The sequence below is a fragment of the Grus americana genome, chromosome 19 (assembly GCF_028858705.1).
Source record: "Grus americana isolate bGruAme1 chromosome 19, bGruAme1.mat, whole genome shotgun sequence".
In the NCBI taxonomy this organism is placed as follows: Eukaryota; Metazoa; Chordata; class Aves; order Gruiformes; family Gruidae; genus Grus; species Grus americana.
The window spans coordinates 9,278,977-9,301,509 of NC_072870.1; the positions used below are offsets into that span (position 1 = coordinate 9,278,977).

General features: G+C 45.0%; 1 protein-coding gene across 4 annotated transcripts in view; it reads left to right on the forward strand.

Moving 5' to 3' along the window:
- Positions 1-4,630: 4,630 nt before the first annotated feature.
- Positions 4,631-22,533, forward strand: part of YPEL2 (yippee like 2) — a 39,951-nt gene continuing 22,048 nt past the window's right edge. The window contains exons 1-3 of one of the 4 annotated variants that reach the window (XM_054847398.1): positions 5,693-5,775; positions 13,380-13,443; positions 18,603-18,915. In XM_054847398.1, coding sequence (XP_054703373.1) covers positions 18,799-18,915 — 117 coding nt within the window. In that variant the 5' untranslated portion in view covers positions 5,693-5,775; positions 13,380-13,443; positions 18,603-18,798. Of the gene's footprint in view, positions 4,684-5,669; positions 5,776-6,271; positions 6,392-13,379; positions 13,444-18,602; positions 18,916-22,533 lie in introns of those variants that run through there. The other 3 variants (XM_054847399.1, XM_054847397.1, XM_054847401.1) reach the window with 3 other exon arrangements.

Here is a 22,533-nt window from a genome sequence, read left to right on the forward strand (position 1 = left end):
GTCTGCAGAACAGACATTGCATGCTTCAAAGCAAGCAGCCTGCCTGTGCACCTGAACATTCAAATAATCAAAACCTAAAGATTGGAGAAGAGTGGGAGGGTGTACAAATTAGGTACTAAACTCTTGAAATTTTACTATATGTTATTCAGCTTGAAGTAGACGGGTCTTGTGTAATATTGGTAGGGGGAGAAATAAGGATGAAGATCCCAAGTGTCTTAGCATGCCAGGAGGGCTGATTCTGTGTATACGTTTTTGCCGTCAGCATCTTTAAAGAACTGGCAAATTCTGTCCGCTTGTCTAGGATTTTAACACCTTTACCTTAAAAATGGAGTCTGTAGTACTGTATGGATGAAAAAGCAAGGTGAAATGAGCCAAGAAATGCTTCTTATTTTAATAATACTCTGAGAAGTATTACACATGCTAGTGTTTTGAATAGCCATGCTCAAAAGTAATTGTGTAAGTGTGAGAGTATTGGCCTTTGCTTTACACTTCAGTGTAAAAATGGCTGTCTGCATCAGAGCTCCTTTCTCATTATTTATTTTTAGAAACCATGATCCTTAATTCCTAAGCACAGTAATGCATGCCTAAATAAACTTCAGCTTTTTTTTTGGTTGGGGGACGTGTCTTTTTAAGCATACTCTTTGGTGTTTATCCAATTTAATGATTGATGGCCCGATTCTGGCAGTGTTCTGAGATTGTATATGCACATTTATAATATTACAGGTCAGGTTTTGAAAACACTGACAAAATCATCTTAGGTAGCCTGGTTCTAGACATCAGCTCTGACCTATAATCAGGTTCATCAGTTTAATTACAGAATGTAGCAGTTGACAGATGTGGAGGATACCATATCCTGTCTATGTATGTATATCGTATCTGAATTGAATGGGGGAAATGAAAATGTTCGGTTATCTGTGCGTGTAAGATATAGTAGCAAGGGGGCTGGCCTGAGACTGAAATGAGAGCCTTCATTGTAAAAGGGCTTGATACGCTTTTTTCCACTTGGTTAATAATCAGAGTTTTCTATTTGGACACTGTGGAAATGGTAAATATCTGATAATTCAGACTTAATGTAAAAAATGACTTTACTGTGACCCGTAAATTATCCTGAATTTTTTTTTCTGTAATATCTTAAGGACACCTTTGTTCTAATTATCTCTCTCACACAGTGAGTCTTCTACCTGCTCACTTTTGTGGAAGACTTGTGCAAAAGATTGTGATCAATGAGTTAGCATAAAAAGACTTTGACAGTTGACAGGTATCTGCTTCTGAAGTGAGGACAGCAAACTAGCAGTGTTTTGAATATGTTTTAACAGGTATTCTACCTGTAGCAACTTTCTGTACAGTGTTGTGTTGTCCTGCCTTGGGTGATAGTTTGCTATAAATATGGCACTTTTTCCTCACGATAAGCAGGTTAACGTTTCCTCTAGTCCTAGAGGTAAATTTCCAGCTTTCCTACAGGATTTCCATTAAATTACATTAAATACTAGGTTTTAAGGTCAAGTGTAATTTTAAAGCCTTGAGGCTTCATATTAGGTAAGAGAGGTGAAGTGGGGGTTTTTGTATGTAACAGTATTTAGTAACTTTTAAAAGATTTTGGCAGGCTGATGAGAGGATTTCCCAGATTGCTCTGGGCAGTACTTTATTTCTTGCTACACATTCTAAATGGATAGTAAACCTGAATAGGGAATGGGGAAGTGTTAATGAGTATTCATGTGTCTTTTAACATGGAAAGTATTTGTGTATGAATACATTGTGTAACCTGTCATAAATCTGCAGTACTAAGACTTGGTACCCAAACAGAATATTCAGAAGAACTTCACACTGTTTATCCAAGGAAGAAGACTTGAGGTGCAGCTTTTTTTTTTTTTCCAGGATATTTTTCTACATTGGTGAGTGAGATCTCCGGTGGTGTTGGTAGAAATCTCGGAGATCTTGGTTTGTCCCTGGAATTTTCTGCATGCATGGAGAACGGATTGTCTTCCTGGATGTGCAAAATGCCCTGCTGAAAGTGCGTACAGAGCTAAAGCCACAGAACCTTAACAAAAACAGAATGTGAGCCGGGCCGGTCCCTGCCTGTCCTCCCTCCTCTTGCCGCAGGAGGCCACCACAGCCCCGCTCATTTCTGCTGATTTTCTGTAGGGCACTTTCCCTCCTGCCACAGCTCTTCCCAGTAGTGGGAGCTGATGGGGAAACTGCAATGCAGAGCTGGATTAAAAGTAGATGCTAGTTCAGTTACAGATTCTGAGTTTTGCCACTGTTCTGGGGCTAGTTAAGCCAGACAGTGGATTTACGGATGGTCTGGTTTGTTATTGTAAGATGCAGAATATTGCTTTTGGAAGTAAGGGGAGTGATCAGCACGCTGTGGTAGTGAGGGTTGTACAGCTTAGCTGTCAGATTATCTTGATGATTTTGGGGGATAAGATGAAGCACCAGGGAACACTTGCTGTTTTGTTGTTAGACCAAAAATAGTGATGCTGGAAGTAGGGGGGGAAAACCCTACTGCTGTTCATAGATGAAAGCACCTTTCTTTGATCTGAAGTTCTTAAAGATGTTGTTTCCTGATGTCTCTGAAAAAGTTTGAAGTACTCCTTTACAAATAAAGCAGAAAGGCAATATTAGGCAAGGTATCTTGATTACAAGGCCAGTAACACCAGCTACAAATAAAACCTGGGAGTGCTAAGAAGCAGATTTTTATCAGATTTTGAGGACTTAATTCTAATGCAGCACTAAAAACATTGAGGCAGCATCTCAATGAGTGATTCTGTGATACTTTTCTTCCTCTCAATATTGCCATGGTAGTGGAGTAGCAAAAGTTAGCCCCAGTCAGTGATGCTCTATCAGTTAGGCTTTTCTAGTCTAAATTATAATAAAAGTTGAAACTGATGTGAGACGCTGAGCAGGGAAATGCTAGCTGTGCTGTTCAGGCTCAAAAAAACCCCAACAAACCCCACAATGTTTGCAAGTAAAGAAATTAAAAATCCTGCTTAGCTGTTCAGTTGAAAGCTAAGCTGTCAAATAGGTTAGATGCAAAATGCAGATTTTTATTAAACAAATAAATTTCTCAAAAGATTATCTCAGTAAAAGTATTCATGATGCTGATTAAGCTGTGCTCCCAAAGCTTGCAACTAACTCTAACACAGAATCAACTGTTACCCTTAAAGCTTCCAGTTTTCCTAAGTCTTAAGGATTAGCATATAGTTGAAAGAAGAAATTTTGGCCCTTTTTTATGGTCTTATTTTTCTATGGCTTCAAAGCTGTGTGAACCCCTAAATTTTGATGATGATGCTAAACTTAGATCAATGTAATTCAAATTAACCACCATCCTAAAGCAAGCTTATTACAACAGAGAGCTTTGTGTGTGTGTGTGTGTGTATATATATATATAAAGAATCTGGATGTTCTCATTGTAAATAATGCATTTTTATTAGCAAACTGAAAATTCTGCTGCACAACTGGCTTTTGGGTGAAAAAAAAAATTCACTGTTGTGCAGCAGCCTCTTGATGATGTGTAAATTTATTTTGCTGATGGTTTCAACTCTGGGAACTTGTGGTTTGTTTTCAGAAGTTTCGGTGATTTAAAGTTCAGGCAAACAGTTTCACCACTTCCTGCACATAACCTTGTCTAGATCCTTTAAACATGGCTTCATTTAGCCCTGGTAAGATGGACTAAAAACCTGATGTGTTAGCTCTTGCTGCGGGGCTTGAAGAGGAAGGAGGTTATCTAAGAAAAGAAGAAGCTTAAAGTAAGCCTGCAAAGTAGGCTCCTGTTGCTCTTGTAGCTGTCTAAAGATAACATGGCAATTTCCTTCTTCATTTGAGTGTGTTTAGTAACTAGTAACTACCATGGTGCTTGAATCTTCAACTACCATGGTGCTTGAATCTTCGTTAATAGCATATTTAAATTGTATTTGGTAGTACTACTATCTTGGGGGGGGGAAGTAATTTTGCATTTTTAAATCTGGTCTATGGAATCCCCTAGCTAGCTGGCCATCAGAGGAGGGAGTGCATTTTGCTTGTGTGGGGAAAAAACCCATGTTATTTTATATGACAAGGTAGAAGGTTATTTCTATGCCCATATATAGTTAAAAAAAAATTAGAGTATCAGAACTGAGAGGAGTATTACCTTGTATCGCCCCCTACTTAGTGTGTATTAGAGTCCATATATTTAACGTGGAACAGAATGTTGCCCTTGCAGTTACCAGTAATTACCACTTACCAGAGAATTGCTTAAAATATTCTTAAGAATTTGCTAAAGCAGTAGAATGTTAGAACAAGAATAAACTTGTAAAGCAAACACGTCAGCTAATAAGATAAATAACTTTTATCCCTTAGTGTGAGAAAAGTATAGATAGAAACCACTTTTAAAACTGTATATAGAGTGATGCGTTACCGTTAGCAGCGCTCGGTGGCGTGTCATGAGCTGAAACTAAAAAACCTGCAGTAAGAAGCCTCCAAATGAGCTTGTTTGGAGCTGTTTGTCTCAATTACAGTGCTTTGAGGTGACTGCGTTTCATTTTGCCCTTGCGCTATTTTCTGGCTTAGCTCTATGCATGTGTGCTGGCACATGCACGTATGTACATGTACGTTCACGTACGTATGTGTACGTACCAGGTCTGTGCCGAGCGCGCCTGCAGGTACTTGGGTGCGAGGTTGCTGTGACCACCACTGAAAAAAATCGCGGTAAGCAGTGGGACGAAGCTAATGGAGCCTTCCAGGGGAGATACGTACCCTCGCCGTGCTATGGCGTGTTTCAGAAGGGGCGTTAATGGTGGGGGAAGTTCGTTAGCCAGCTGTCTGCGGAGCCAAACCCCGCGGGGACACGACAAACACCCGTGGGCTTCGGCCTCGGGGAGGGGGGAAAGGACCTCCGTGGAAAGCGGGGAGCGGTAATTACCTGATGTTTACTCACTGCGCACTAATTGCCTTGGCGTTTAATGAAGCGCAGTCTATTGGAAAGTGACTGCCGTTACCCCCGGCTTTGCCCAGGATTTTCTAGCGCTCGCCGGGGCTGGGTGCCCCCGGTGTAGTGGGGGGACGAGAGTCTGACTTCCCCGCACCGGGCCGTTTGAGGGTTTATCGCTGAGTAACCCAAACCGGCCCCTTACTCCAGTTTTGCCCCTCGGGGGTTTCGGCCGCGCTTTCCCCAGGGCGGCGGGCCGGCGCGATGCGGCAGGCTTGGTGCAGTGCTCCCCGTGCAGGCGGGTGCAGCTTTGGCACGCGTGTACAGAGCATCCACCGGCGGCGGCTGCTACTGCCTGGGGCCGTCCCTGCGGCCTGCTCCGTGGGGGAGCGCCGGTGGCCCCCCCGCCGTGGTGCCCCCACCCGCGGGAGCGGTGCCTGCGCCTTTAAGAGGAAGCGCATCTGTTTGTTATTCCCCCCCCGCGCTCCACGCCGACAGCGCCAGGCCGCTCCCATTGGCTGCGGCCGCCCCAGCTGCTGTCTGGGCGGGGGGGGGGGGGGCTCCGATGCGTGCGTCTGTATGTATGTGTCCGCGCCTCCGGGGGCGGGAGCGGCCCTGCTGGTCTCGCCTTCTGATTGGTTTCGAAAAAAATGGGCTGCGGCTGGTTCTAGCCAACCGCCGGGGTGTTGCTATGTGCCAGCGGGCGGCGATTGGTGCGCGGCGGTGCCGCTCAGGGCCAGCAGGCTCGCAGGAGCGGCTATAAGGGGAGGGAGCCGGCGAGAGGGGGAGGGCGCTGCGGGGCTGCCTGTGCGCGTCGGCCGCCGCGCTCCGTCTGCGCTGGGGACGCGCTCGAGGCGGCCGCGCCGCGGCGAGTGAGTGCGGCGGGGGGCGAGGGCCGGGCGGCGGGGCGCTGCGGCGCGGCCCGGGGCGGGGGCGGCAGGGCCGGGACCGGGCCGCTGCGCGGAGCTGCGCCACAGCCGCGTCGTTTCCCCCCACCCCCCGCGGTGGGGCAGTAGGGGCGGCTGCGCGGGGCCGGGGAGCGGGGGGGGGGGGGGCGCTTCCTGAGGGCTGCCTGTCCCGCGGCGCGGCCTCCTCCGTGAGGCGACCTCGTCTCATGGGACCCCTGCCGTCTCCAGGGAGGGGGCCGGGGGCCTGCGGCGCCCCCGGGGTGGCAGCGGGCGAGCCGGGCTCTGCGAGCGGCGGCCTTTGTCTGTGAGGGCCGGGCGAGGGGCTGGAGGCGGGGAGGGCAACAGGTCCGAGCCCGGGAGAGTGTCCAAGGGGCAGCACGCAGGCGAGGCGAGAGGGGTTTGCCTTTCCCCGGGCGCTTCCAACGAGGGAAGAGATCAACAGGAGGGACCTGCGGGAGCGGGGCAGGGGCTGGCCGGCGGTGCCAGGTAACCGCGGGAGGAGGAGGAGCAGGGGATGGTCCTTCCTCGCTAACCGTCTCGCTGTAGCAAGTCAACGCGTAATAAAACCCTGAAACCCCAGGTGAGGTCCGTGCCTGGCGCGAAGACGTGCGTGAGGCTTAGGCTTGTGACTCCAGGGAGAGGTACTGCATCTTCACCCGGGTTCTGCGGGCACCTCCTGAGCCGCTGCCAGCGCGGCCGGGAAGGCTGGCTGCTGACCAGGGAGCAGTGCCCTGCCGCCCCTCTATTTACCAACACTGCTGCTGGAGCCCCTGGAGACCAGGCCTTTCCCAGCTGCAGGCTGTGGCTCTGTGCTACAGAAGTGACATCGTGCCTGGTGTGGCAAAAGAGAGATTGCAGGGCACCTGGATCACCCTGTGGAGAGGGCATCCTCAGCCCTGGGTCCTGCTTGGCATTAAAGGCAGACACAGTCTGCACATGGCGCATTGAAACCTGCCCCCCCACACACAACCAGGGAGCAGAGGCAGCTCAGCTGCTCTGTGTTGGTGCTCTAGCCCCTGGTTACCGGTGTAGCAGTTTCCTCTTGTGCAGAGCCCTATGCTGAGGTCCAGGGTCAGAAGGTGAAATGTCAAGGGTCCTTTGTCTTGTGCTTCTCCACAGAAACTTCTGGGTTTGATCCAGAAAAGCTTGAGATGAAGTAGCCATGGGGCAAGCTATGGGTCCATAGCTTCAGATTATAATGCTCGTTTTTTAAGTCAAAAGAACTTGAAATGCTCCAGTTTAAAATGTGATTTTAATGATATAGAAAAATAAGTCAAATCCTCTGCCCCTTTCCCCACACAATTTACTGGAGTGAATCTGTCCCTGCTTCTTTCTGGCTTCTGTCTTAAAAGACAGAAAGAGGAAGGCACACCAAACCAGTGTTCTTAGCTTGCAGACAGCAATTAAGCAAGGGGTGGGACAGTACACCCGTCTTCCTGATGTTGCCTTCCTCGGGGCCTACTACATGCTCCAGATAAGGATTTTCTGCTAATGTGTTTACAGTTACTTAAAGCTTATGCTGGGTAGCACAGAGAGGCCTTTGCTGAGTTAGGTGGTTGCAAACAAGCAGATATTGAGAGAGCTCTACTTACAATCCATGAGAGGATTCTGCCTGGAGAGGATGTATTTTGTGACTTCGTTCTTGCAGAGCACTCCTATTGATTTTAAGATCTCGTCGTGTTGGGATCCACACCTCTGGTTTCTTGTAAACATTGTCTGCTGTGTAACGGTGGTGCTTAAATAGAGAATTAGGATGTTCTCCTTTTCTCACTGGATCCCTAATTCTTGTTTCCTGCTGAAAGACCATTTAAAAGTGAGCCTTGTACTTTGAAGCTGAAGTTGAAAATGCTGTAGGGAGGGCAGAGACATTGCTTTCATCTGATGAAGATGTCAAGTGCCACTTTTTTTTTTTCCTTTTTTATAAACTTTCTTTGCAGATCTGTCTTTCATGGTGCCAGGATCAGAATAACTGGCAAAATTGTATTTGGTCATTGAGCTCCCTTGCATCCTCTGGATCCACAGATTTTGAATAAGTGATTTCCTTTCTTTGCTGTTTGGTGTGGGTAGTTGAGTCAAGGTTGTATTGAGGAAGACGACATCACTACCTGTAAATCCACATTCCCTCAAAGGCTCCTTGACTCATGGATTGAATACCTGTTGCTGAGAGAGAATTTAATTAAGGAACTGGTCACTCTGGTGTAGGTCCTGGCTAGCAGTTTAGAAAGCGGGAGCTCCTTGATCTAGCATGGTACTACACAAGCATTGTGAGGATTGCAGAGGAGTAAAAAGCATTTATTTGTTGTTCTTGCATCATGGCCTTGCCTTTGACCATGTGCATGGAAGCCTCTTGAAGAAACACCAGTAAAGCTAGGCTTTCATTTGGCTTCTGTCATTAACTGGCAAACCTTTGTTTGCTTGAACTTAAGCAGAGTCTTCATTAGAGGTCAACTCTGAAGTGCTAGAGCAGCGGGCTTCAAGAGGGATCTTGAATGGAGAAATTGAGAGTTCGGTTCTCTTAGCTGCTTTGAAGCTGATCAGTGATGCTCAAGGCAGAGTGGCGTAGCAGAGTGTATTTATCGCTTTGAAACTATAGCAAAATACACAGCTTCCTTTTTTTCCCCCTCCTTGACAGAGACCTGTAAGTTGGCCCTTTGGGATGTTCCCTCTTTTCTGTGCTTGTTAATTCGGAGGTCTTGTCTTCTAGATCTAATCACAGTAACTAAAGGCTACGGATAGGTTTCCTTCCAGAAGGCAAGGTGAGTCCATAGAAGAGGTGGATTATTTTGACTCAAGGATTTTTCAGTTCTTCAGAAGAGATCTTTAGCTGGTAAATCAGCATGTCTGTTGGTGGTGTGATGCTGATTGAGGATCTGGATCTCTTTTTCCCCAAAACAAAGGCATTTTATAGTTTGTCTTCAGAAAATACAGTTTTCTGGGTGGGCTGCTGCTTAGGAGTGCCGGGTCCTGGGCCTGAATCACGCTCCCTGCTCTTCATCCTACACAAAGTTTAGCAATCAGTTCTCTCTCTGGGTCTGTTTTCTGCCATGTGTTATTTTTCTTTGTTCCTCGATTGGCAGGGCAGGTAGTTGTCTTGCAGTACATAAGCTGATTGTTCCTGCCTTCTGGTTCGTGACCCTCTGCTCAGAAGCCAGGTCTGCCAGGTCTGTCTGAGAGTGCTTTCACCCGCTGATGCGGGATGTGTTGGACGTAGGGAGCAGCTTCATCTCCGGAAGCGTCACTGGACTGGCCAAGCCACTTAAGGCTGCAGGAAATAACATAATTAATGAGACTTAGTTCTCCCGCATCTTGTACCTGACAATCTCAAGTCACTTGACAATGCTAATTAAAGCTAATCACACTCCTCTGTTTTTAGTAAATAGCTATTATCCCTGCTTCACTCTTGCTTTAACAAATGGTAGTGCCAGGCAATGTGAGTCATTGGAAGTTATGGGAATGCAACCCGTAAGAGCTGCCTTCCGCTCTCTTTGCGCAGGCTTACACATCCAAGTAGAGATAATTTCTTTTACACCTGTTCAAGTGTTGGTATAGCATGTTAAAAGGTGGGATGTTTTGCTGACTCACAGAAGTATTCAGCTTTTTTACTCTCTTTTTTTACTGCTGTTGTGACTTGTACAGAACTAAACTCCTGAGGTCGAGCAAAGCCTGTTCAAAAGCTGAGGATGCTTTGAGTTTGCCCTTGAGAGAACTTTTTGATCCACTCAGAGGGAAGGCAGAGTGGTGTCAAAGCTGCGCTCTCACTTCTCCTGTTTCACGTTGGCAGTGACTTCATTCTGAGGACAAAAATGTAGCGTGGTATGACCTAGCTCAGCCATAGAACTCTGGAAGATTGAAATTTCACTGATGAAATATTACTAAAGGGTGGCTCAAGCAAGATGTTATTAAAAACAGATTGTCCGGCATCATAAAAAAAGATGGAGTTAATAATTAACTGTGGGGGGAAAAAGAAATCTTAATGAGAATCCCAGGAACTCCCAGCTCAAGCATGCGTCAGTAGGCACAGAACTGTAAGAGGTGAGTCAGTTCACGTACCTTGGCAGTAGCACGCAGGCTAGTGAGGATATCCAGGAGGAACTAATGACAGAAACTGGCAAGGTAACAGCTGACTTGACCGTCTTAAACTAGATTCAGTTATAAGGTATCTGTCATGTGAAGATTCAAGCTATAAATCTTCACCTGACTTTGCCCCCTTGACATATGGGTTGCTAAATGAAAGCTGGAAGGATGATGACTGAGCTGCCACGGAAAGTATGTACTTCATTAATATAGTAACTGTTGCATAAAAATGTTACTGGCAGAGATCAGTCAGAATTTAACATCTTATCCTTAGCTTTACTCAGAAAAAGAGACAGATGTGCCAGAGTGGAAAATAAAGTCACTGTCTCTCCTGTGACCGATGTGCTTTTGGGCAGTGCAGGGCTAGTTAAAAGATGTTCCTGGGAAGAACCCTCTGAGCAGATGCGTTTCGTGAGCAGACGAAAACTTGCAGGACTTGACGAGGGGACCTTGCAAATAGTAAGTCATGGCAGGCAGCTATGGCAGATCCTTCTTTCAACTACAAATGACCGTGAGGATATTGGAAGGATAGTTGGAATAGATAAATGTTCTCACCGTGTTCCCTGTCAGTACCCAGCCTTTATCAGGGAAACAGATGATCTATCCAGCAGACCCAATTAATTGAATCCTAGTCATACCTACATTTGCCAAAAAGGAAGATAATAGAGCAATGCAAGGAACGCAAAAAAATGTAATGAGATGATTTGGATAGCCAGGCTGTTCTCCAATTAAAACAAATGAGGAAGAGAAGTTGGGAAGATAAAGAGTGTTTCCATTTTGTCAGTAATTGGTCAGTTGGATGGGAAAAGCTTTTTCTTGATGTCTTTAGTTCAGGTTGGTACTAGAATAGCGAGGCAAAGGTCTTCTTTCATTTTGTAGAACACTGTATATGCGTAATATTGGCAAAGTATGATGTCATGATCTATGGCTCCAAATGTGACCATCACATTGAACGCGTAGCTTTCTTCAGCAGAAGGATGGGTATGAATTGAAGAGCTGCGTCTTAGTGTGTTTGAGCCATTGCTGTTAGCTCACTCTAGTGCATCATATCTACTTGGCTGATTCAGATGAAGGACTGTTATCCCGTTGTGGGGGATGCTGGCATGAGTTTTTGCAAAATGTAAAGGAGGAAATGGAGACATTTGTATTTTAAATTAGTTCAGCTTGCAGTTTTTGTTTATTTGTGGCATAAGTGGGATTTGCTGGTAGGAGCAAAAGTAAGCACTGGCTTGTTTGAAATTTGTCCTGGCCAACCGTGATGCTTTTCTGTGTGCATGTTTCCTCCCGCAGCTTGGTAATGCATGCTGGCATCTATTGAAACTGGTCATTGAATTTGGTTGTGACAGAGCGTACCTGCAAAGCAAAGGTGGGCAGCTTGCAGCTATAAAGCTTGCCATGCTTCTTGTTATCAGCAGTGCAGGCTCGTCTGCGTTGCAAAGATACTGCTGCCAGGCAACTTGTAGGAGAGTGGGAAGAGAATTCAGCCAGAGGTGTCAGTCATTCCTCCATAGGGGCTGAATCTTGCAGGCCATGTTCATGTGGTTTCTGAGACAGGCCAGAAAAGGTAACAAATTTTGAAGGCAGCCCTGTGAGATAATGTCTGTCCTAGCTGTCCTGTGCCTTTTGAGATGAAATTGTAAAGGGAAGAGTTTGATGAAAATTTCCAGAATTATTTCCCTTCACTGCTTCCCAGTCGTGTCTGTGGTGTATCCGAGTGGATTGTTTTGAACGGTGTGCGTTACTCTGAATTGTGGGGAGAGATGGGTTAGCAGTTCTGATGCTGAATGGTCCGAGTCCAGCATTAGATCTGTAAATAAAGTCAGAAAGTTCTCGTGGCCATCCGGTCTCTGGAGTCTGCAGCCAGGAGAGAAGCATCTCTGCACCATCTTCACTGAGTTAATTTAACCTGTTCCTTCACTTTCCAGTCAGTTGTGCGCTGTAATTCAATACAAGAGAGGTTTTGCTTTGAACGCAGGAGTCCTCCAAACTTGATTCTCACCACGCAGTTGCACTTGAGAACCTGAAAATGCGCTGGTGTGGATGTTGCCTATTTAAAAAAATAAGTGAAACTTTTAAATTTGATTTAATCTCCAAATTGACAGAAGGTAAATCAACTATGTAAAGAACAATTTTAAAAAAGATTTTAAAAAATTACTTTGGTTTTAATAAGTTATGGATTAATAGTCTATACAGTGGCAAAGCTAGACAGGCAACCCACAGTGAGTTTTAAAGATTTGCTGTTTGTTCGTTTCAAGTTTCAACTCATTTTTATGTACCTTCTATGTCATCTTCATAGAAAGCCCCTCTATCAGAGGGACCAGGAAGGTTGTTGTAGGGATGCTGAGTCTATTTTTGATGAGAAGAGTTGTGATAGACCATAGACTGACATATTGCCTGTTTTTTTTAAAAAAGGAAAGAAAACCCACCAAAAAAACCCCCACCTTTGAAACATGATTAACATAATTGCAATGACAGATTTTACCGTTTTAGTATTGATAGCTATTCAGCAGTGTAACAACTCCGATGTTTCTCCTGACAGGCTGGCTATGGTATGTGGAGCACGGCAGGTGCAGCGTGGTTGGCGTCCTGCCTGTCCCTGATTCACTATGGCCAGATAACCTTTAATTGCTTCTTGCTGAACCTCTTTGTGATGCCCTCTAGTGGTTACCTGGCAATTGTCTGCAATACTGCTTGCCATCAGTATTGCCTCTTTCCGTCCGTCCGTCCGTCCGTCCATCCATCATCTCCTTTTTCCCAGAATCATAATGTGCTTCCCAGCAGTGAAGTGTGCAGAACAGAGAACTAGGGCCTGCAGAAATGAAGCGGTTTGTTAGGAGATACTGAGAGGAATAAAGGGAGTTAAATATGTTTCTAGTTGAAAGCAGTCTAAGTGAGAAACCTGCTCCATACTATTATTTGTATTGCAATTGTGTCCATGTATCTGAAAAAGTAAATGCAGAGGATTCCTGCCAGCCATCCTTCACCATTTCTCTTGTTATTTTCCAGTCTCCAAGGGTTTGGAGGATGAGCTGAAGGGGGGCAGGCATTAGAGAAGGACACTTACATTTCGTTTATCGGTAATGACTTTTGTTTATCATGCTAGTACTGCTGAGCTGCATGCAGTGTCATCAAGTGTTTGAAATCGGTGCATTTCAGAAACTTGATACTGAAGGAGTAAAGGTACATTGTGTACACCCATATGCTATTTAAAGTCCTTTCTTGGCTTTCCCTCGTGTTCCGTGTTTAAATTCTGAATGGTCATCCTTTCTTTCAGGGCCTTTCACAACGTACTTCCTACCCTCCTACCTTCAGGTGATCTGGTTTCACCTTTTCCAAAGGTGTTGCAGTCCTGTGCTGTAGTGAGGATCTCTAGAACTGCCCCAAACCAGGATCTTTTGTTGCATCTGTCCTCACAGTATGAAAGCTCCTTAGCTGTGCCAGGTGTCTCTGAGGGTTCAGTACCTGAAATTCTGACACTAACTTTTATTCCATAGGGAAGACTGGCAAAACTAGGCATTAAACCCAGACTCCAATTTCAGCGTATCGCCTTAGAGACTGGTAAGTAAGTGTGCTTACCCCAAGCATTTTCTTAGAATCACGCTAAGACCCCGCAGCAACGCAGGCTGCTACAGTGTGTGACCTTGTAGAAACAGAGAACTCTCCAAACCTGATTCCTCTTGAGCTTTCATTGCATTCAACATAAGTACATCTCTAGCTCTTTCTATATTAATGAGAAGAGACACCACAGAAGAAAGGTTAGGTTTCCAAATAGGCTTTTTTCAAAGGTACTACAGGCAGCTTTCAATAGCATTTAACTGACTGAAATTTCTTATCTTAAAAATCAAGTAATCCATTAAACAAACACTCAGACCCAACAAACCTGTTGTTTGTCCTGCCAGAATGAACAGGAACATTTGCATCTGAGCTGCATTGCACATGGGTTTTACGCAAAATTAGATTTGTGTGTGATAGTTTTTGTTCTCTGTCATTGCGGCATATGGACTTGTACAGGCAGTAGCCTTGTCTTGCAAGTGTTTGGCACAGACTTAGAATTTCTCTTTTTTGCGTTTCCTGAATTGCTAACAGCTTCATGTGAAAAGTGGCTGTTGGACAGGTGGAGGGTGACTACTGAACCAAAAAGCTGTCTGAACTCAAAATGTGTGTCATGGTTTTTCCTTCATGGAGGTGGCATCTGCTTAAAACCTAGCAGGATTAAGCAGGGCAGCCCTAACATACACAGTGTGTGCAGGCAGTACGTTCAGCTGATTCTCTCACTGATAACAACAATAAATGATGTTGATAAGCTTTCCCTTCCATTTGTCTAAACCAGTTTTCTGACTTCTTATGAACTAATTAATATGCACAGATTTCTGTTCCATCGACTTGTGTGTGTCTATCCCAGAGATAAATTTCTCTTGAAGAATGATAAAAGAAAAATACTGGATTATGTTGCTGGTGACAGATAATCATCTCTCTATCAATATTGGGCACGATGATAAAGTAATCAAAGCATCTTTCTTTTTTCCTCTTTTCTTTCTTTTAGAAGTTAATGGGATTACTGCACTGATGCCCACTGTCGGTGAGGCTGATGAACTTTAACTTATCATTCTGAAAAACCAGAGACACATCATCCCCGTGCCTTTGTTCTGCAGTAGAATGAATGCACCGTTGGCTGTTAAATGTATTTTAATTCAAATGTGTTTACTACTAGGACAGAAAAAAATACAGGAGGTTCATTTTTGCATTGCTGAGAGCTATGGATCTTATGAAATACATTTCAAGATAATATTCAAGAGAGAAATGGTCCTTACAAGCTAGTAGCTGTGCTCATAGGGTGCAAGAATGCATTTCCTATTGTTTTTCCCTCCTCCTTACCACAATGAGGACAGAGCTCTTGGTAGATGGCACACACAAGCGATCAGACTGTCAGGCTGAATGCTGTATGACGGCAGTGCCTTTATGAAGTATGACTACCATATGTGAGCTTATCTGAAGCTTTTTTCCAGGCAGTTTCTTACCTAGGTTTCCCTCTAAGATCTTAGCTCACAAATCTTCATTCTCTCCCCTGCCTTAAGCAAAGAGATCAATTTGGTTTGCCTTCTCAGCACAGTACTGAGAACAGGAATTGCAATTAATCTTAATCTGTACTCAGATCATCTCGCTTGAATTTTTTTTTGTCCAATTCTAAAAGGTCAAATGTTTTTGCTGACGTTCAATGCGTTATGAGGTCAAATAAATGAATGCCCATGAAATGCTTTTGCAGAAAGCTGCATGCAGCAGATAATTTGTGTGTGTGTGTTCATTTCTCTGTTAGATAAATGCAGTTGTGGTGTTTCCTGGTTACTCATTGTTCTAGAGCATTGATGCTTAGGAGGCCTGGACAGAGGGGTCAGCAAACAACAAATGAAGGGACTGCTCTTATATTATTCTGGTTGAGCATTATTTATGTCTCAATTTGGCTTTAAGGATGCCTGTGGACTGCTTTCTCCAGCCGTTGTGCTGCAGTGCTGAACTACTGTTGCTGGCAGCTGATCAGAAAAGAAACGTTTGGCGTGACAGTACGGGAGGGAAGTAGTAAAACTGGTGGTTGGTGTATTTATATATCTGTGCTGAAGAAAAGGAGAAAGAGGGGATTGCACCATTTCATTACAAATCAGTGACGTCTAAGGTTTAGACACAGTCTGTTTTCTTACTCAGAAATCGGGTAAAATGATTGCCATTCCTTCTTTGTGTTTTCCTCCAGACTGTTTCTTTCAGACCGGGCTTGGTGCTTTGCCTTGGAATCCAATCGCATTTGGCCCCAGAAAGAGCACACTTAGTCTCCTGCTTCCTTGCACTTGGAGGACAAGGCACATGGCTCACAAATTCCAGACTCTGAGATCTGTTACGGCTGGGATATAGCATATCAGCTGCTGAATCAGGGGCTTGGAATTTGGGGATGGTTCTGTTGTCTTGTGACTGTAAAGGTTGGCACTTGGTTAGTTCAGAAGGCTGGGATGTGTTACTTTTACTTACGTCTAATCAGCAGAAAGTAAGGAAGGATTCTGCTTAGTTTTGCATCTTGTTTCTGCCCTGTTGCAAATCTAAGGTTCAATCCTCAAAGTGCCCCTTACCTCAGAGGGGAAAGCAATGCTGTCTAACGCAAAACTAACTCAATTTTGACAGAATTCTGGTGCACATGGGGAACTGGGGCAGGATACAGGTGAAGACTTCTTCGATTCTTACTTCTTCGGTTAGTGTAGAAGACAAATCTTGCTGAAATCCAGAGGTGCAGCTTTGTAGCAAATAGTGCACAGACAGTTTGCTTAGCTACAGGTTGGCCAGATAAATTCCTGGCAAGACCCCTTTTGACTGAACAAGAGGAAGTTTAGTTCCTAACAAGCTGGGAAGCGAGCCCTTCTGTGTCAGTATATGTCTTCCAAAGCTCTCCCTGTAACTTTAATTGGAAAAGGTTAATCTGATTAGATAGTGTTTACAAAGAGCTTTAAGGATGAAAAGTGCTATGTAAGTGCTGACTGTTATGATCATGATAGATATGCTTTATCAGCAGTTTGCAGGATGAGTAAGACTTTTTTTTTTTCCCATTTGAGTGTAAGGGATCTGCGTTCTAGAGAGCAAAAGAAAAATATTTCAGGAAAAAAGAAAAAAATTAGTATTCTGGTGTCTGCCTCCTGTTGAGCACTGCACATGGTCATAATATAATGAATCTTTGATTGCACCAGATGATGCCCATGTGAGCCTACGACAACCCTCCAGTACAGTGCTTGTAGGAACTGTTTGCTGGAAAGCTTGCAGATAGCCTGCCTGGCTTTTGGGGATTGTCCAGCTGCAGTAGGTTCAGTGGGTAATGCTTTCAGAAACACTAAAGCAACTTGGATACCTCGAATCTTCTTTGTCAACAATGACAAGAAGACTTTGGAGGAGAAGCATTGAAGACAGAGGTTTCCATAAATGGCACTTTGGTGATTGTCGTCTGATGGTGATCACACAGGAGGCTTCCCTGCAGTCTGATTTTTGTTGTTTTCAGTACGACTCGGGCAGTTTTGTCACAGGGAGATACTCCTGACTGATGCTAACACTGGGCAAAAGAGATCATCTAAATGAGGTGCTTACGAGTTCTGCAGGACTGCCTCCTACAACAACTTTCTTGGTTCCTGCCTTCAGTTCCCCAACTGACTCTCTGATTTCCATCCTGCTGTTTGGATAGTTTCCCCTTTAGCAAGCCAGAGAGCTGTATTTGTCCATCAGTTCTCTGCAGCATGCCTTGAACTGGGTGTGTGGCTGGTACTCTGTCCAGGAAGGCACATCTTACTGAGCAGCACCAGAGCCAGCTTAGCACGCCAACTCCTGGGAGCTATTTTAGCAGCGTAGCAGTGTAATGACCTGTGCTGGCTTTAGTAACCTGGAAGATTATCAGCTATGCTTCAGGCAAGTTACTCATACCAGCTTAGAGACCAGCTCTTAAGCTCTTGTACTTTTCTGTTTTGTCTACTTCAGAAATTTCCATTGCAGGTCAGGTGTGAGGGTTTTATTTCTTTCTTTTTTTGTTGTTGTTGTTGTTATTGTTTGGCTTTTTGGGAGAGGGGTTGGGTATTGTTCCAGTATTTGAAACACAAAGTGCAGGCTCAAAAGTGAACAGAATCACATGTTTTATGGAAAGGAAAATCCTCATGGGAGGAGCAGCCAGAGTTCATGATTAATTTCTAGAGCATGCATGCACGCCATGTATCAGGGAGGGAGGGGAGCTCCTTCCTTTATCCTTTATGCTTCTTTCATCTTCAAAAGAAACATTTGTAGCTGGTGAGCCTTATAGATGTGGGATCTGAAAAAATTATTTCTGCCAACAAAAAAGGACCCAGACTTGAGCTGCCTTGCAGGTTCTGTCAGATGGCATTGGATAGTAAAAAGGTGTTTCCATCCTGAATAGGATTTTTAACTGTCTCTTGCTATCAATAATAGTCTTTGGAAGCTGTTCCTTGCTTTGACTGCTGTCAGATGTTCTGAGTCAAAAAAAAAAAATACTAGAGTGCAGTTTATAGAGCAGTTTCTACCTTCAGAGCTTGCAGGGAGTTACAGAGGAGAGTGTGATGAAGTAATCCTCCACTTCCCATGTGGAAACTAGGGCAGAATGGAGAGAAGAACTGGTTTGGTGACTCATGCGCTTTCCTGGTGGCTGAGGAAACCCACGTCCAGCTCCCAGCTGTCCCGCAGACTTCCAGGGTGTCACATCAGGGGGTCACGCAGGACAGTACTGGGCAGGCCTGACACTGGGTCCCGACTTTGTCTCTAGCTAACAGAGCCTGGTTCTCCAAGGGCGGGTGCAGAGTTGGACCTTAACATGTGCAGTTAAGTCCAAAACCCAGAGGTGTTTTGGAGACTAGGCTTGATGAAAATCATCTTTTTAGCATCTTTGTGGCTCTGTAGTCACTTCCAAATCCATTAGGTGTTGAAAGACTGAATAGAGATTGTGAGCATTGGAGCGATAGGAAGATGGGAGATAACAGAAGCAGGAAGATGCGAGGGCAGTCAGCAAGTCAGTGGCTGAGCTGTGAATAAAACTGTCTTCCTTGATCTAATCTGCAGACATCACGCCTGTCTCCTGGCTGCTCTGACTCTTCCTGGCCCTCTCAATCAAAGGCTAGGTCGTCCTGTGGGCTAGGAGACCATTGTTGCCTTTGTGAGCTCAGTGTTCTGTCTCTGTTCTTTTTTCAACTTAGGTTTGTGTGAAGTCCCTCGTTCCCTCCACCCGAATCTCTTCCTCTGAAGCGGTCACCAGCGTGTGGAGCCTGCCCCACACCCATCACCTGCCAAACCACGGCCTTTACCTGTGTCTTCCGGTGTTTCCCGTGCGACCCGTCCTGCGGGAGTGCCTCCTGGGCCACCCCAGAGTTCACGCAGCGCTCAGTGGCTCCAATGGTGAAGATGACAAGGTCCAAGACTTTCCAGGCATATCTGCCTTCGTGCCACAGGACCTACAGCTGCATTCACTGCAGGGCTCATCTTGCCAACCACGATGAGCTCATTTCCAAGGTACGTGCATGACCTCACCTGCAGGTGCTGGGCTGACACCTCCTCCCCGGGGAGCGGAAGGGTGCGTTTGCTCACATTGCAGGTCAGTTGCTGCTGGAAGTGCCTGGCCTTAACTGGTACTGCAGTTTTTGCTTGGAAAATGGGCTCTCAGCCTAAACGATCTACTTGTGAGCTGCCGTTTTTGTTTTAAGTGATCTTGAAAATAGCTGTAGGGGACAGGTTTCCAAATTCGGGCTTCTGGAGTGCTTACAGGTGGTCTGTCTCTTCTCATGGTACTGCCTCCTCCTTCTCATTTCCAGCTGTGAAACTGCACTAACTGATGGCCAGGACTGCATAAATTACCTTCCTAGTACTTCTTGTTCGTGTACATGCTTCTCAGCATAGCCAAAGGGTTGTTGTGTGATTTGGAGGCGAAGTATCTGTTGTCTCTGTTCAACTCTGAGCTGTACCAACCGACTATGCTAAAGCCCCTACTTGAGAGAAGGTTCTCTTATGCTTCTGTCAAACAGTAAGACAGCTTTCCAAAGACTGATGAATTGTTACTCAAACCCTCGTATTTTGGCCAGTCTACTAACAAGACACTTTGCAGTGAAAAAGCAAGGGGTGGATGGTAGGCTGTGCTCTGAGCTCGGGAGGGTGGAAGGATTCTGTCCTGTCTTCTGATCTGTTGATCACAAGGGGAAGAATCTTGAGGATAAGCTTAAATTAAAAGCTTTCAGAGCCAATAAGTCAGGGGCCTTTGATGCAAAGGGAGCAGGCCGGTAAGAGGATCTCTTTCTGAAGTGCAAAAACTAAACTTTTCTCAGAGTGTCTACTGGAGCCTGCAGTGCCTGGCTGTGGTCAGGCATCAAGTTTCCAGGTTTTGGCTGTCTTGGCAATCAACTGTTCCATAAAGTTTATTCAACTTATAAAACTTGTGTTCAGAAAAAGCAGACACACCATAAGATTTATTAGCTGAGATGAGAGGAAATTGCACTGTGAGCTCTGTGTATGCAACTTAAACCAGTTCAGCTTCTTGGAGCAGCCTTGAGAGAAAGGCCAGGATCGCAAGGGACAGAGGTGCTCTGCCTGTTAGAAAGTGTGCAGTGCTTTCCCCTGTCCTGTTTGCACGGAAAAGGTTAGAATGTGTCACCTTGCGCCAAGGGCATCTGTCCTTACAAGGCTGACGGCAGCTGTGGAGGCCCTTTTGGATTCTCTGTGTGGGGAGCTCAGACTTGTCTTCTTTTGTTGAAGGCTGTCTCCTTCCTTTTTGTCTTGGTTTTTGCATGGGCCAGGTTGATCCACACCTCTGTGATGATGTTTACATGCCAGACAATAGAATTTGAGTATTGTGCTATGAATAGTGCTGATTGCAGACTGCTACAGTTTTGATTTTCGCCATTTCTGAATAGACAGGCTCCCTACTGGCTATCACTTGTGAGTCATTCTGGGCCTCGTGGGGGCTCCTCCTGTTCTGGTACAATGGTCCTTGAGGACCGCAAAGCCTCAGGCTTTTAAAGAGGAGAATGTTGTATATGTCCTCAACAAGAAGTTTTAAAATGTAAACATCAACAGCAGTCTGTGCACAGGTCAGGATGTGAAATGCATTCAACTTCTCGGACCAGCTGTGGGACTTCAGGCTCTCGTGCTCAGTTGGGATATCTGTAAAATGGGGTAGTTACTCCCCTGCCTTTCCACTGGGAGAGTTGTTACCAGCTGGATTTTGTGTTGGGACCCAGAAGATGCTTTACTGGATAAAGAAAGAGGCTTGTTTTACTTACTGTTTTTATGGTGGATTAGAGTTTGCGCTCTGCTTTTTTTTGACATAGCTGGTCTCCAGCCAGGGAAAACACAAGGCTATGCATGCCCAGTGGTTTTGCCTTTGACACTTCCTTCCCCTCCTTATTCCGTGTCCATGCTCTTTCTGGTCCACTGTGCAATGCAGACAGCTTTGCGGGTAAGTAGCTTCCAGCAGGGCAATGCCAGTGCTGCAGACTGCTTGGAATTTGAGCTTCTCGCCGTCAAGGCATGCAGAAACTGCCCAAGAATGCTGACTGCTAAAATGTGGACTTGAGAGGGAAGGTATGAAAGCACAATATGAGGCTATGTGTATTGAATCATGGAAGTATTAACTGCACTGTGCTGCAGTGCTTGTATCTGCTCGTTCTAAAAGTTTATTGCAGACTGTGGTGTAAATTTGTAATAGTGTTGGGACCACATTGCTGGTGGAGCACTAGCAAGTCGTGCAACTTGAATGCAAAGAGTTTGGGGTTTTGGGTTTTATTTCTCAGAATTATAAACCCTAATAAGATACATTCTTCGTATAATTGAAAAACTTATGAAAGTAATTGTGCAATCATAATTTGTACAACTGGCTATTAAACTGAGAACAGAAGGGCAGTCCCTGCCTCAAGGGGTTTCCAATATGTGTAGAAACTTTCCCAGGCAAACTTAAATAGTCATCTTTTTTATCTGTTTGAGTTAGGTTTTAAACATCTCCCTGAGGCCTTCTGCAGTTCTTTCATCACAGCCTTATATTAGCATCTGAGAACGAGGCAGTGCAACTGCCGTGCTTGTTTTCCATATGAAAATGTGGCAAACGGAAGGAAGAAACAAGCACCGTGAGGATTGAAAAGGGAGTGGGAGATTTTGTCAAACCGGAGTGTTTCTCAGTCTGCAGTGTATCCCATCTTGATCCTGACTATGTCACTTTAATCAAAACAGCCCAAATGACACCATCTTTGGAAACGTTCCCCAGAAAACAGGCTTTTATGTAACAGCAGGGTGTTGGTGATTTGGCTTGATGAAATTAATTCCTCTATTCCTTTTGCCCCAAGTTTTGCAGAGACCACATGAGAGCTGTGCTGCTTTGCATGCCATGAGCTTTTAGCTCCTTTGGATACATCCAAATTGCAGCATTGGCTCACGCCGTTGGCTGAAACGCAAACTGAAGCTGAATCCCAGTATTGTTCTGTGTCAGTCCATACTTTATTTCCTCTTCATCTCCAAGTTTCCCCTCTTAGCCCTTCAGCACCACTGTTAACTTACTCTGACTTCAAAGTGTTTTGCCAGGACCGGGTATCCGAAACTCTTTGACAAATATGCCTTGGCAGGGCAGTTTTTGCTTTCTTTTCTACTTAAGGAAAACCTTGGGCATTGAAATGGGTAGAAGGTTTCTCAATAAGTCATTGCTATTTAAAGAAAATAATCGATGCTGAGGCTTTTAAGAAAATCTGAAGCTGTTACATGAAGCCAGTTACCAAAACGTTGCCTGCTTACTTGGCCTTTTATCTTCTGCAGCCAGAGGGAGAAAGTGGTTTAGTATGTCTGATTTGTAATAAGATCTAAATTGTGGGTTGGATTGTCTGGCCAAGAAAGTTCTTATTGACTTAGGAAATATAAGGTGATCAGATAGATTGGGTGGAGTGAGGAACTAGTTTTCCTTTATAGGTTCCTTTGGTGTCTGGGTTAGCACAAGTGGAGGTTTTTGTTCCCTTGTAGCAACGCATCATTTACAAATCTGTGCCAAATTTAGTACGTACTCATTTCATTGCTTTTTCCAATGCCTAAGTGGCCTGAGACTTTGGGAACTCAACCTTGCTCTGCAACAGATTCCTGTGTGACCTTGAGTAAGTCACT